The sequence below is a fragment of the Amblyomma maculatum genome, chromosome 2 (assembly GCF_055883805.1).
Source record: "Amblyomma maculatum isolate TAMU_Amacu chromosome 2, ASM5588380v1, whole genome shotgun sequence".
In the NCBI taxonomy this organism is placed as follows: domain Eukaryota; kingdom Metazoa; phylum Arthropoda; class Arachnida; order Ixodida; family Ixodidae; genus Amblyomma; species Amblyomma maculatum.
In genome coordinates, this window is record NC_139345.1 from 188,976,580 (window position 1) to 188,987,383 (window position 10,804).

Consider the following 10,804-nt stretch of genomic DNA (forward strand, 5'->3'; position numbering starts at 1 on the left):
TCTATTTTTACTAGAGCCACAGTATGCAACCTGTTTCTAGTGGCCAAAGTTTGGTATGTGCTTCAGGCATTGTGCATGTCACGAACCAGTGTCCAACGATTGCACCATGTGTTTGCAGTGTTTATTTTGGGGTCGAGTTGGGAGAGGACAAGCCGCACAAATCTTTTTCGATCTGTGAAAAGCGGCGGCCTGGGTTTGACTCATTTGTTCATTAGGCAACTTGTGTCGAGATTTATGTTCCTTCGGGATCAAAAAGATGCTTTCTTGCGGACAGTAATGCAACTGTGGCTGGGTGAGGCACTGCAGGTTGTTCGAGCTTTTCAATTTTTGAAAGTTCACTTTTCAGTGCAGTACCTTACTGAAGTATCGAGGAAAGAACTTTACAAAGCACTCATAGATACTATGTTACTTGTTCTTGTCTACCGGACCATGTACAGTGTAGGTCAAGGGAAAAATGTGCTGAAAAGAGTAAAGAGGATGCCTGTGCGGGCCTCGGTGAAAAACTTCTTTTTTCAGTTGCACAGTGGCACTCTACCAGTGAAGCCCTGGCTCCAAGAGAAGGTTATTTTTGTCCCATGGTCCGTAAATTGCCTAATTTGTAGAACACCGGAGACGATAGATCACATGTTCCTTCACTGTACAGACTCTGTATTTCATTGGGACATCTTACAACGAACGGTTAAAACGTTGCTTTCGATATCGCCATACGGAATACAATTTCTACCTGTAGAGAGTGGGGACAACATACCATATGACATTTTCATGCTTCCCAGCCTACACAGTATTTGGAGAAATCAGATGGCATTCAGGCATGCAGACGAGACTGTACTCCCCGTCAGGGAGTATTTTATCAAAAGCATGTCTTATATAAGAGATGTGCTTCGGGCCCAAAATGAGCACCCCGAGTGGCTCTCAGTAATGGACGACCTTGTACAGCTTAAACGCTTTTAATCCTGTTGCGTGAGCGAGGCAGATTTCCGTTCGCGCCTTTTACTTGTCAAGTGATGTAGATGCTGTACAGATGTGCTTTTTTTTGTGTTATATTCCAATGTGGTAATAAAAAAAAAAAAAACTCCTGGCCGAGTGATTAAGACGATGGACTAGAAATACATTGGGGTCTTCCCGCACAGGTTCGAATCCTGTCGACCGCGCAAGCGCATTCTTCTGTTTAGTTTTGTCCTTTCCGCATCGATTTAGAGAAGATGCTCATTGGCAGTCGTGGCCGAGTGGTTAAGGCGATGGACTAGAAATCCATTGGGGTCTCCCCGCACAGGTTCGAATCCTGTCGATTGCGCAAGCGCATTCTTTTGTTTAGTTTTGTTCTTTCCGCATCGATTTAGAGAAGATGCTCATTGATTCCCTCTTGCCTGGCAGTCCTGGCCGAGTGATTCCACTTCCGGCCGCGCTAGCGAGCGGACGTGCTTATCACGTGCTCCAACGGAGCGATGTCAGCGGCCGTTTCTGACCGCGGTAACAGAGTTTCTGCTTCATCGAATGATGAGTACCGTGTTGTTTTACCTAGTCTGCCCTCAGGGCGTTTGGTTTTGAATACCGTGTTTATGCATGCTGATGTGACAGCCCGGCCCTACCGTGTGGAAGACTTCAGGGATATGCTGGCCCGTTTGAAACTGCTCCCCGAGGTTTCGGCCTTGGGGGCGTATCAAATGAATCACGTTTGTGCAGTCACGTTTAAGTGTGCTGAAGGTGCAAAGAGGTTGCTCGAGAATGCCGAAGTACAAGTGAAGAGTCATCGCTGCGTACTCATCGACCCGTCGAATCAAGACATCCGGCTGAAGTTGCACTGGTTGCTCCCCACCTTACCTGATGACGACGTACGGGCAGCTTTGCTCACATACGGAAGACCGACTGAAGTGGTCATGGAGCGCTGGGGGGTCAACGGTGTTTCGGACAAGGGTTCGACGACACGAACCGTGACGCTGCAACTCAAGGCGGGGGTGATGCCGGAGGACATACCACATCAGCTGAGAATTGCCGGTGAGCTGGCCCTTGTGGTAGTGCCGGGTAGGGCACCACTCTGTCTGCGCTGCCAGAGCACCGATCATATTCGTCGAGACTGCAAGGTACCGCGCTGCGTGCTGTGTCGTCAGTTTGGCCACGACGAGACGGAGTGCGTGCGCACCTACGCCAGCGTCGCAGGGCCCATGGGGAGTGACGATAACTCGGACCTCCTAATGGACGAGGCTGATGCTGAAGCAACAGCAAGGGTAGAGGCTAGTATCGCTGAGGACGAAAAGGCGTCTGCCGAGCATACATAAGGGAACCCAGTCGCGGAAGTAACGCGAAACCTTGAAGAAGACGCATTTGCGTCAACAGAGGAGCCGAGTATGCCAGCCGTGGTGCAAGAAAAAGACAACACCGTGCTGTCGGTGGAAAGCGTGAGCGAGGTGCAGGAGGCCATGGACACTTCCAAGGAAGGCGCCGCCGTCTCGGCAACTAAGCGCTCGCACGAAGTCGCCGAGCCAGAGGGAGCATCTCCTGGACTGACCGTCACCGGAGAACCACCTTCAAAGGCATGTCCCATGCGTCGGCCGACGTTACGCCTACGGCCGAACATCGCTTCCGAGCGGAGATTGACGACAACAACGCCGCCGGCTCCACCTCCGCCGCCGCCTGCTTCGTAGTTGTAGCGCAGGCACATGCCGTGCGCTGGATCCTGCGCCTCGGGACCTGTCGTCCAAGGTAAGCACCGTACTCTCGGTCTATTTTCATGCTATAATGGCGCTACCAGATAGGTCCTTGCGACTCGCCACAATCAATGTTCGAGGGCTTACAGCGAGGAGGAGACAACGGCAGTTATATAGGTTGGCAGTGGAACAAGATATAGACATCCTTACTGTACAGGAAACTAAAATCGAAGGCGACGATGAGACCGAGAGTATGGTGCTCCCTTTCACGTCAATGTACTACGCGTGTGTTAGTCATGCTGTCGGGAGATCCGCGGGGTGTGCACTCTTTGTTCGGCAACATTTGGGGCTGGATGTCCAGGCAGTGAGGACGGACATGTCGGGGCGCACGGTTGTATGCGATTTTGCTTTTGGCTCAGTAGAGTGGCGGGTGATATGCTTGTATGCTCCTAATGTGCTCGAGGAAAGACGACAGTTTTTTGAGTGTCACAAAAATTTTATGAGTGTTGACCGAAACCTTGTACTGATGGGCAACTTTAATTGCGTGCTATCGGCGCGTGATAAAGCGAGTGTTACACCGCACAGAGACGCCAGCACGGCAGTATTGAGCAAAATAACTGACGAATTTGGGCTCGAAGACGTGGCGGAATCCCTGGGAAACGAGCTGTGCGTTCGCTTCACGCATTTTCAAGCAGCAAGTCATGTCAGACTAGATATAGGTGTACGTGTCGGCCGAACTGATTGCGCTTTGTCGTGAGTACCATGTGAAGTCTGTTTCATTCAGTGACCATTGCCTGGTAAGGGTTGACATTAGACATAAGGCAAAAAAGGAAATCTTCACATGGGATCTGTGGAAATTGAACGCGAAAATTTTGGATGACGATGCTTTCAAAGAACAGATGTCAGTTATGCTTGAAAAAATTGAGAACGACACAGCCACAGCGATAAGCGAGCAATGGGAAACTTTCAAACAAATAACAAAAATGAAGGCATTGGAACGAGCCAGTGCCATAAAGCATGCGAAGAATAAGTATGAGGCAGATTTGCGGAAAACCTTGCAAATGCTAATAAATGAAGAAAATATAGCCCCCGGCACATTCAAGGTCAAAATTTGTGAACTCAAGCAAAAGCTGGAGCAGATAGATATCGAACGTATCACGGGGCGTTTGTTCGAGCAAGAGCAGATAAAGTGATAACTGGTGAGGCACCAACTAAAAGGACCCTGGCAATGGAACGCAAATGGGCCAGCAAGAACATGATTTCTGAAATTGAGCAGGACGGAGTTATCGTAAAAGGGAAAAACGACATTGAGCACGCTTTCACACTTTTCTATACTGCCTTATTCATGCGTAGCGGAGTCGACTCAAACAGCTTCAAGGCAGAATTCCTGAATTTGATGCCCAGAAATGATGACAGCTCAAAAGAGAAGTTAGAGCGCCCGATTACAGCCGATGAAATAGAGTTGGCAATTGACGACTTAACACGAGGGAAATCTTCGGGGCCAGATGGATTAAGCGCCGATTTTTACGAAGCTTTTAAGCAGGAACTAGCGCCTATATTGGTTCGAGTTTTAGATGATGCTTACGAACGAAAGCGTCTACCGCCTTCTTTCCTGTCCACTTATACAGTTCTAATCCCCAAAACAGATGATCGAGCCGCATTAAGGCAAGTAACTGCCTATCGTCCTATTAGCTTAACCAATGTTGATTATAAGATATACATGAAAGTACTCGCTAAAAGACTTCAAACGGTTATGAAGGATATAGTTGTACCACATCAGACGTGCGGTATCAGAGACCGATCAATATTCACAAACATCCACACGGCGAGATGCGTGCTGGATTGCTGCGATGCTCTACACATGCGCGTCGCAATGCTCCAGCTCGATTTGGAGAAAGCGTTCGATCGAGTGCCACACGAAATTCTGTTTACCATTTTGCAACATGTAAACGTTGGAACAGTCATCACAGAGGGTGTCAAAATGGCCTACAGTGGTTGCACGGCGCGGCTAATAATCAACAAGTCGGTGGGAGCGCGCATGGGCACCTGGGCCTTGTCAAGCTGACATGACAGCTTTTAGCCCAGGTGACCCTTCAGAAGCTTTCTGAAAAATAACATTGAATTGAATTGAATTGAACAATCTGTGCGCCAGGGTTGCCCCCTCTCGCCTCTACTCTTTGATATGTACATAGAACCCCTTTGCCTCAGTGTCATCGGGACTTGTTATATCAAAGGCTTTAAACTACAGCAAGCCGAGGTCAAACTCCTTGCATATGCCGACGACGTTGCGGTTTTCTGCGTTGACTATGAGAGCATTTTGAAAACTGTGGATATCGTGAAGCGTTTCTGTGCTGCCAGCGGTAGTGCTGTCAATTGGGCTAAATGCCTTTGATTTTGGCATGGTACTTGGCCAGAGACCCCTGGTACTTTCGCCAACATGCAATGGCTTAGTATACCCGCGAAGTACCTAGGCGCCCAGTGAGCCCTACTGGCGGAATCAAGTTGGGGAAATGCGTGATAGGACGGAGAGGGTGAAAGGTTGGGACTTGTCCATGTTCGCACGCAGCACTGTGTGCAATGTGTTTTTGTTAATAAATTGTGGTATGTGCTAAGCTTTCTGCACTGCTCGCGCGCTAATGTGCAAATGTTTCACCGCATATTCGCTGTCTTTGTGTGGGGGTCGGTATGGGAGAGGACAAGCCGTACAAACCTCTTCCGTAGTGTTGGTAATGGAGGCCTTGGCTTGTCGCATTTATACCTGCGGCAGGTAGTTAATCGTTTCTGCTTCCTCCGAGACGTGAAGGACCCTTTTTTACACATTGTGTTACAGATCAGATTAAGCAAACTTCTACCCGATTTTGTTGTTTCTACCGAATACGTAACAGCACGTGTTGTTGGTTTTCTCAAGGAGGTCGTGACGGCCTGTAATTTCTTAAGTGCGCGATTCTTACGCAATTATTTAGCTGTAGTAAAGCGCAAAAAGTTGTACAAGGACCTTGCAGACGTAGTTTTCTCTGTACCACTGTATCGCACCATGTACAGTGCCAATCCCGGTAGCGATCGACGTTTTAAAGCGCGTAAAGAGAATGCATGTGGCTCCAGGCGCAAAGTCCTTTTTCTTTAGGCTGCACACCGGAACCTTAGAGGTAAAAACCTGGATGGAGGAAAGGGGACTGTACGTTCCCTGGGGTGTGCATTGTTGTTTTTTTTTTATGCAGAAAGCCCGAAACCGTTGAGCACGTCTTCTTGGAGTGTTTGGGTGGCGTGTTCTTTTGGAACATACTGCAAAGAACACTGAAAAAAGACCTGCCACTAGACCCCCGAGGAATTCGTTTCCTAGCTGTGGAAAATGATGAAGGCATCCCTTTCGACGCAGTAATGCTGATGGTATTTCACTGTATATGGAAAGCCTGCATGGCAGCGCGACACGCCGACATTGATGCAAGGCCAGTACTTCTGCGAATCCGTTGCGGCGTTCGTGGCAACCCACAAGAATGTGTACCCGGTGCCCGAATGGGTATCGAGAATTGAGCCCCTTATGCACATGAAGAGTTTTTAGCCCCTTCACATCAGTCAAGGTTTGGCTGGAAGTTTTAGCCCATACCGACGCTATGTGCATTCTTCTCCAGTGTTCTTTCACTTTTGTTGTGTAACGATGTATGTCTAAGCAGGCAATAAAAAAAAAAGTCCTGGCCGAGTGGTTAAGGCGATGGACTAGAAATCCATTGGGGTCTCCCCGCACAGGTTCGAATCCTGTCGACTGCGCACGCTTCTGTTTAGTTTTAGTCCTTCCCGCATCGATTTAGAGCAGAAGCTCATTATACTCAGTCATGTGGCAGTCCTGGCCGAGTGGTTAAGGCGATGGACTAGAAATCCATTGGGGTCTCCCCGCACAGGTTCGAATCCTGTCGACTGCGCACGCTTCTGTTTAGTTTTAGTCCTTCCCGCATCGATTTAGAGCAGAAGCTCATTATACTCAGTCATGTGGCAGTCCTGGCCGAGTGGTTAAGGCGATGGACTAGAAATCCATTGGGGTCTCCCCGCACAGGTTCGAATCCTGTCGACTGCGCACGCTTCTGTTTAGTTTTAGTCCTTCCCGCATCGATTTAGAGCAGAAGCTCATTATACTCAGTCATGTGGCAGTCCTGGCCGAGTGGTTAAGGCGATGGACTAGAAATCCATTGGGGTCTCCCCGCACAGGTTCGAATCCTGTCGACTGCGCACGCTTTAGTTTAGTTTTAGTCCTTCCCGCATCGATTTAGAGCAGAAGCTCATTATACTCAGTCATGTGGCAGTCGTGGCCGAGTGAGCGACTTTCTGCTTCCGGCCACGCCAGTGAACGGACGCAGGATGCAGGGCTCCTCAGGAGCGGCTTCAGCGGCCATGTCAGGCCGCGGTAACAGGACTGCTGAACAGGATGGTACTTATCAAGTTGTTTTGCCTGCACTGCCAACAGGTCGGTTTGTTTTGAATACGGTTTTTTTGCACGCCGATATCAGGGCCCGCCCTTACCGGGTGGAAGATTTCCGCGACGCGTTGGCACAGCATTCGCTGATCCCCGATGTTGTTGCGATGGGGGCGTATCGGATGAGCCACGTCTGGGCTGTCACTCTCAAGGATCCTGAAGCGGTGACCAAGCTTGTTAGTGTCGGTGAGTTGTGTGTGAAAAACAGTCGCTGCTTGGTAATTGACCCGGCCAACCAGGACGTGCGACTGAAACTTCACTGGCTTTTACACAACGTGCCAGACGAGGATGTGCGTGCTGCCTTTACGCCGTATGGAAAGGTGTTGGAAGTTATAAGGGAGCGCTGGCGTGTGAAAGGTATGGTAGAAAAAGGCTCAACTACTAGACTTGTCACGCTTAAGTTGAAAGCTGGCGTGAAGCTGGATGACCTGCCACATCAGTTGAACGTTAGCGGTGAGCTGGCGCTCGTTGTTGTGCCAGGCAGACCTCCCTTGTGCCTACGCTGTCGGAGCACGGGTCACATCCGCAAGGAGTGCCGGGTTCCTCGCTGCGGAACCTGTCGACGGTTCGGTCATGAAGACAGCCAGTGTGCACGTACCTACGCAAGCATTGCCGGACCTGGGACCAGCGAGGACACGTCCGAGTTGATAATGGATGAGGTGGATGCGGAGGAGGCAGCCGACATTCAAGGACAGTCAACGAAACAGGACGCGCCTTCCATGACGGTTTTAACTAAGCATAAGGTGACGGTCTCAAGTGAAAAGAACGAAACTCGGCACGTCTCGCACGTTCCATCGCAGGACCAACAGGACCACGAAAGCGCTTCAAAGGAAGCGTCAGAGGACGTAATCAAGTTTTCTGACGCTGAGGAGCATCTGAGTACTGAGCCTCCTTGCACTGATGCCATGGAAGTTGGGCCGGAGACAGCGGCCTTAATTGCCTCAAAACGTCCACACGAGGAAAGCTTCGAGGAGACTCAGCTGCCAGGCGGCGTTTGTGGTGAGCCGCCGCCGAAAACTGCGGGCATCCGAAGATCGACTTTGAGACCGAAGCCGAACTTCTCTGCCGACACGCGGCAGGCGGGGAAACCGCCTCCGTAGGTTTTGTGGTGTCCTGAACGATTTGTGGGTCGGCTGCCTACCGACCAGCGTCAGGAACATTCTGCAACCAAGCGGGGCGTGTGTGGAAAAAAAATGAAAAACGGTGCTTGGACTTCGTTTGAATGCAGCCCGACGTTCTGCTGGGAGGACAATACGTGCACACATATGCCGCTCTTCTTCAGAAGCGGAGGCCATGCAACCATGAAGGTAGGCACCATGCGGGTACGGGCGGCCCTTTCTAACACATGACTCTCAAGCTTAATTCGGCGTTACACGTAGCTACTTTGAATGTCAGAGGGCTGGGAGCGAGAAGGCGACAATGCCAGCTCAGTCGCCTCCTTGTGGATAATGATATAGATATAGCAGCTGTGCAAGAGTCAAAGATTGAGAGCCAAGAAAGCACTGACCGTATGGTGGCTTCTTTTCAAACAAACTTTTATGTGTGTGTATGCCATTCTGTTGGTGTGTCGGGTGGATGCCTTTTATTTATACGTAACACGCTGGGAGTAAGTGTAGATTTCGTTTTTGCCTGTCCAAGTGGTCGGCTTTTGGTTACTGATTTTACCTACTGTAATTTATGCTGGCGTGTTATGTGTGTGTATGCTCCCAATTCAGAAAGCGAACGTGAATCGTTTTTTGAGTCTATTGAATTGTGGTTGAAGGTCGACAAAATCTTGCTTGTACTTGGCGATTACAACTGTGTGTGCGCAGCTGTGGACCGAGCGGCGAAGTGCAAACCTCGAAGAGACAGAAGCTCCGAGCGGTTGAATGCACTTGTGCATGAATACGGCCTTGAGGATGTTGGTAGTGTGTTCTCCACTGGAAACCAACCAGAGTTCACGCACTTTCAGCGAGATAGCCATGCTAGATTGGACAGGGTGTATGCCTCGGTTGATCTTGTTGCCCTATGTACTGCATATGAGGTGAAACCTGTGTCTTTCAGCGATCATTGTCTCGTGAGTGCAGTGTTCGGTAGGGCAGGAAAGAAATCGCGCTTTAACTGGTACCTATGGAAACTGAATGCCAAACTTCTCGCCGATGAAGAGTTCCTTACGGAAGTTAAGACCCAGTTTGAAGATCGTCTGGCTATGCGACCAGTAAGTTTTGCAGCGGAATGGGACAGCTTCAAAGAGTGGGTGAAATTGAAAGCCATAGAAAAGAGCAGTAAGGTGCGGCATAAAGAGAAAGAAAAAGAAAAAGAACTGAATGAACAACTTCAGTTTTTTTTGAGCATGGAAAGTACTGTGCCAGGGCATTTCGCCAGTAAAATACGAGAGATTAAACGTGAGCTGGAAACAATCGACAGCGAAAGATACACAGCGGCTGTCATACGTGCAAGGGCTGAAAAACTTTGGGCTGGAGAAGTGCCGACAAAACGAGCCCTAGCAGACGAAAAAAGATACGCCTGCCAGAAAGAAATAAGGAGTATAAGGTATGCCGGCCATATCACTGAAGATGCTAAAGATATTCAGCGTGCGGTAGCAGAGCACTTCGAAGAACTGCTTAGCGCTAAGCTTGAGACTGTAGGCGGCTTTCAAACAGATTTCCTAAGACTGATGCCTGCACTGGATGACGAAAGTAAAGCGCGCCTAGAAACACCGATAACGTTGCAGGAGATAGAATCTGCAATAGATGACCTGACACCTGGGAAAGCACCTGGGCCGGATGGTCTAAGCGCTGCCTTCTTTAAAACCTTTCAGCAGTATGCGGCTCAGTTTATGCTCGATGTAATCACTGAAGCTTATGAACGTAATACTGTTCCATTGTCTTTCGCTACATCGCACATTGTGCTAATACCCAAGACAGATGATCCAGAGAAACGACTGTTGGTGGGGTCATATCGACCGATTAGCCTCACCAATGTTGACTACAAGGTGTATATGAAGGTTTTAGCAAAAAGACTGCAAAGCGTAATAAAAAAACTGGTTGGGTCTCATCAAACGTGCGGCATCAAGGGTCGATCCATTGCCACGAATATACATGTCGCAAGAACCGTACTAGAATGTGTTGATGCACTCGGTGGTCAGATAGCCATGATGCAATTAGATTTGGCGAAAGCCTTTGACCGTGTTTCTCACGAAATTCTTTTTTCCATTTTGGAGCATTCTAACCTTGGAAAAGTCATAGTGGGGGGTGTTAAAATGGCTTACGCGAACTGCACGACCCGTATTATAGTGAATGGTGAACTGACTGACAGCATCGCAGTACGTTCATCGGTAAGGCAGGGCTGCCCGCTCTCACCCCTGCTTTTTGCACTGTATTTAGAGCCACTTTGCTTGGCTATCATTGATAGCGATCGCATTTTAGGGTTCGAGCTGCAATCAGCACACGTGAAGATGCTAGCATATGCTGATGACATAGCAGTGTTTTGTGCAACTAGAAAGAGCATCTGTGAAGTTACGGGTGTCGTCCAAACATTTTGTGATCAAACCGGATGTAAGATCAATTGGGAGAAAAGCTCTGGGTTTTGGCACGGTGATTGGGACGTGACACCTGATTTCTTCTGTAAGCTGCGATGGTCTGTTCTCCCAACGCGATATCTAGGCGTGCCTTTAGATTGTTATCGAGATCCCAACGTGCACTGGATGGAAGAA

The 10,804-nt window shown here is 49.2% G+C and overlaps 1 protein-coding gene and 5 non-coding genes across 6 annotated transcripts; all 6 read left to right on the top strand.

Moving 5' to 3' along the window:
• The first annotated feature begins 1,212 nt into the window (after positions 1–1,212).
• Positions 1,213–1,294, top strand: TRNAS-AGA (transfer RNA serine (anticodon AGA)). The gene has a single exon. It is a non-coding gene; the product is annotated as a tRNA-Ser (tRNA).
• A 136-nt stretch (positions 1,295–1,430) lies between these two features.
• Positions 1,431–2,295, top strand: LOC146200649 (uncharacterized). The gene has a single exon (XM_084592967.1). The coding sequence runs from the start codon at positions 1,446–1,448 to the stop codon at positions 2,274–2,276; it is 831 nt and encodes a 276-aa protein (XP_084449093.1). The 5' UTR covers positions 1,431–1,445; the 3' UTR covers positions 2,277–2,295.
• A 4,033-nt stretch (positions 2,296–6,328) lies between these two features.
• TRNAS-AGA (transfer RNA serine (anticodon AGA)) lies at positions 6,329–6,410 on the top strand. Its single transcript has one exon. It is a non-coding gene; the product is annotated as a tRNA-Ser (tRNA).
• Positions 6,411–6,480: 70 nt separating this feature from the next.
• On the top strand, positions 6,481–6,562 carry TRNAS-AGA (transfer RNA serine (anticodon AGA)). Its single transcript has one exon. It is a non-coding gene; the product is annotated as a tRNA-Ser (tRNA).
• A 70-nt stretch (positions 6,563–6,632) lies between these two features.
• TRNAS-AGA (transfer RNA serine (anticodon AGA)) lies at positions 6,633–6,714 on the top strand. Its single transcript has one exon. It is a non-coding gene; the product is annotated as a tRNA-Ser (tRNA).
• A 70-nt stretch (positions 6,715–6,784) lies between these two features.
• On the top strand, positions 6,785–6,866 carry TRNAS-AGA (transfer RNA serine (anticodon AGA)). Its single transcript has one exon. It is a non-coding gene; the product is annotated as a tRNA-Ser (tRNA).
• The last annotated feature ends 3,938 nt before the right edge of the window (positions 6,867–10,804 follow it).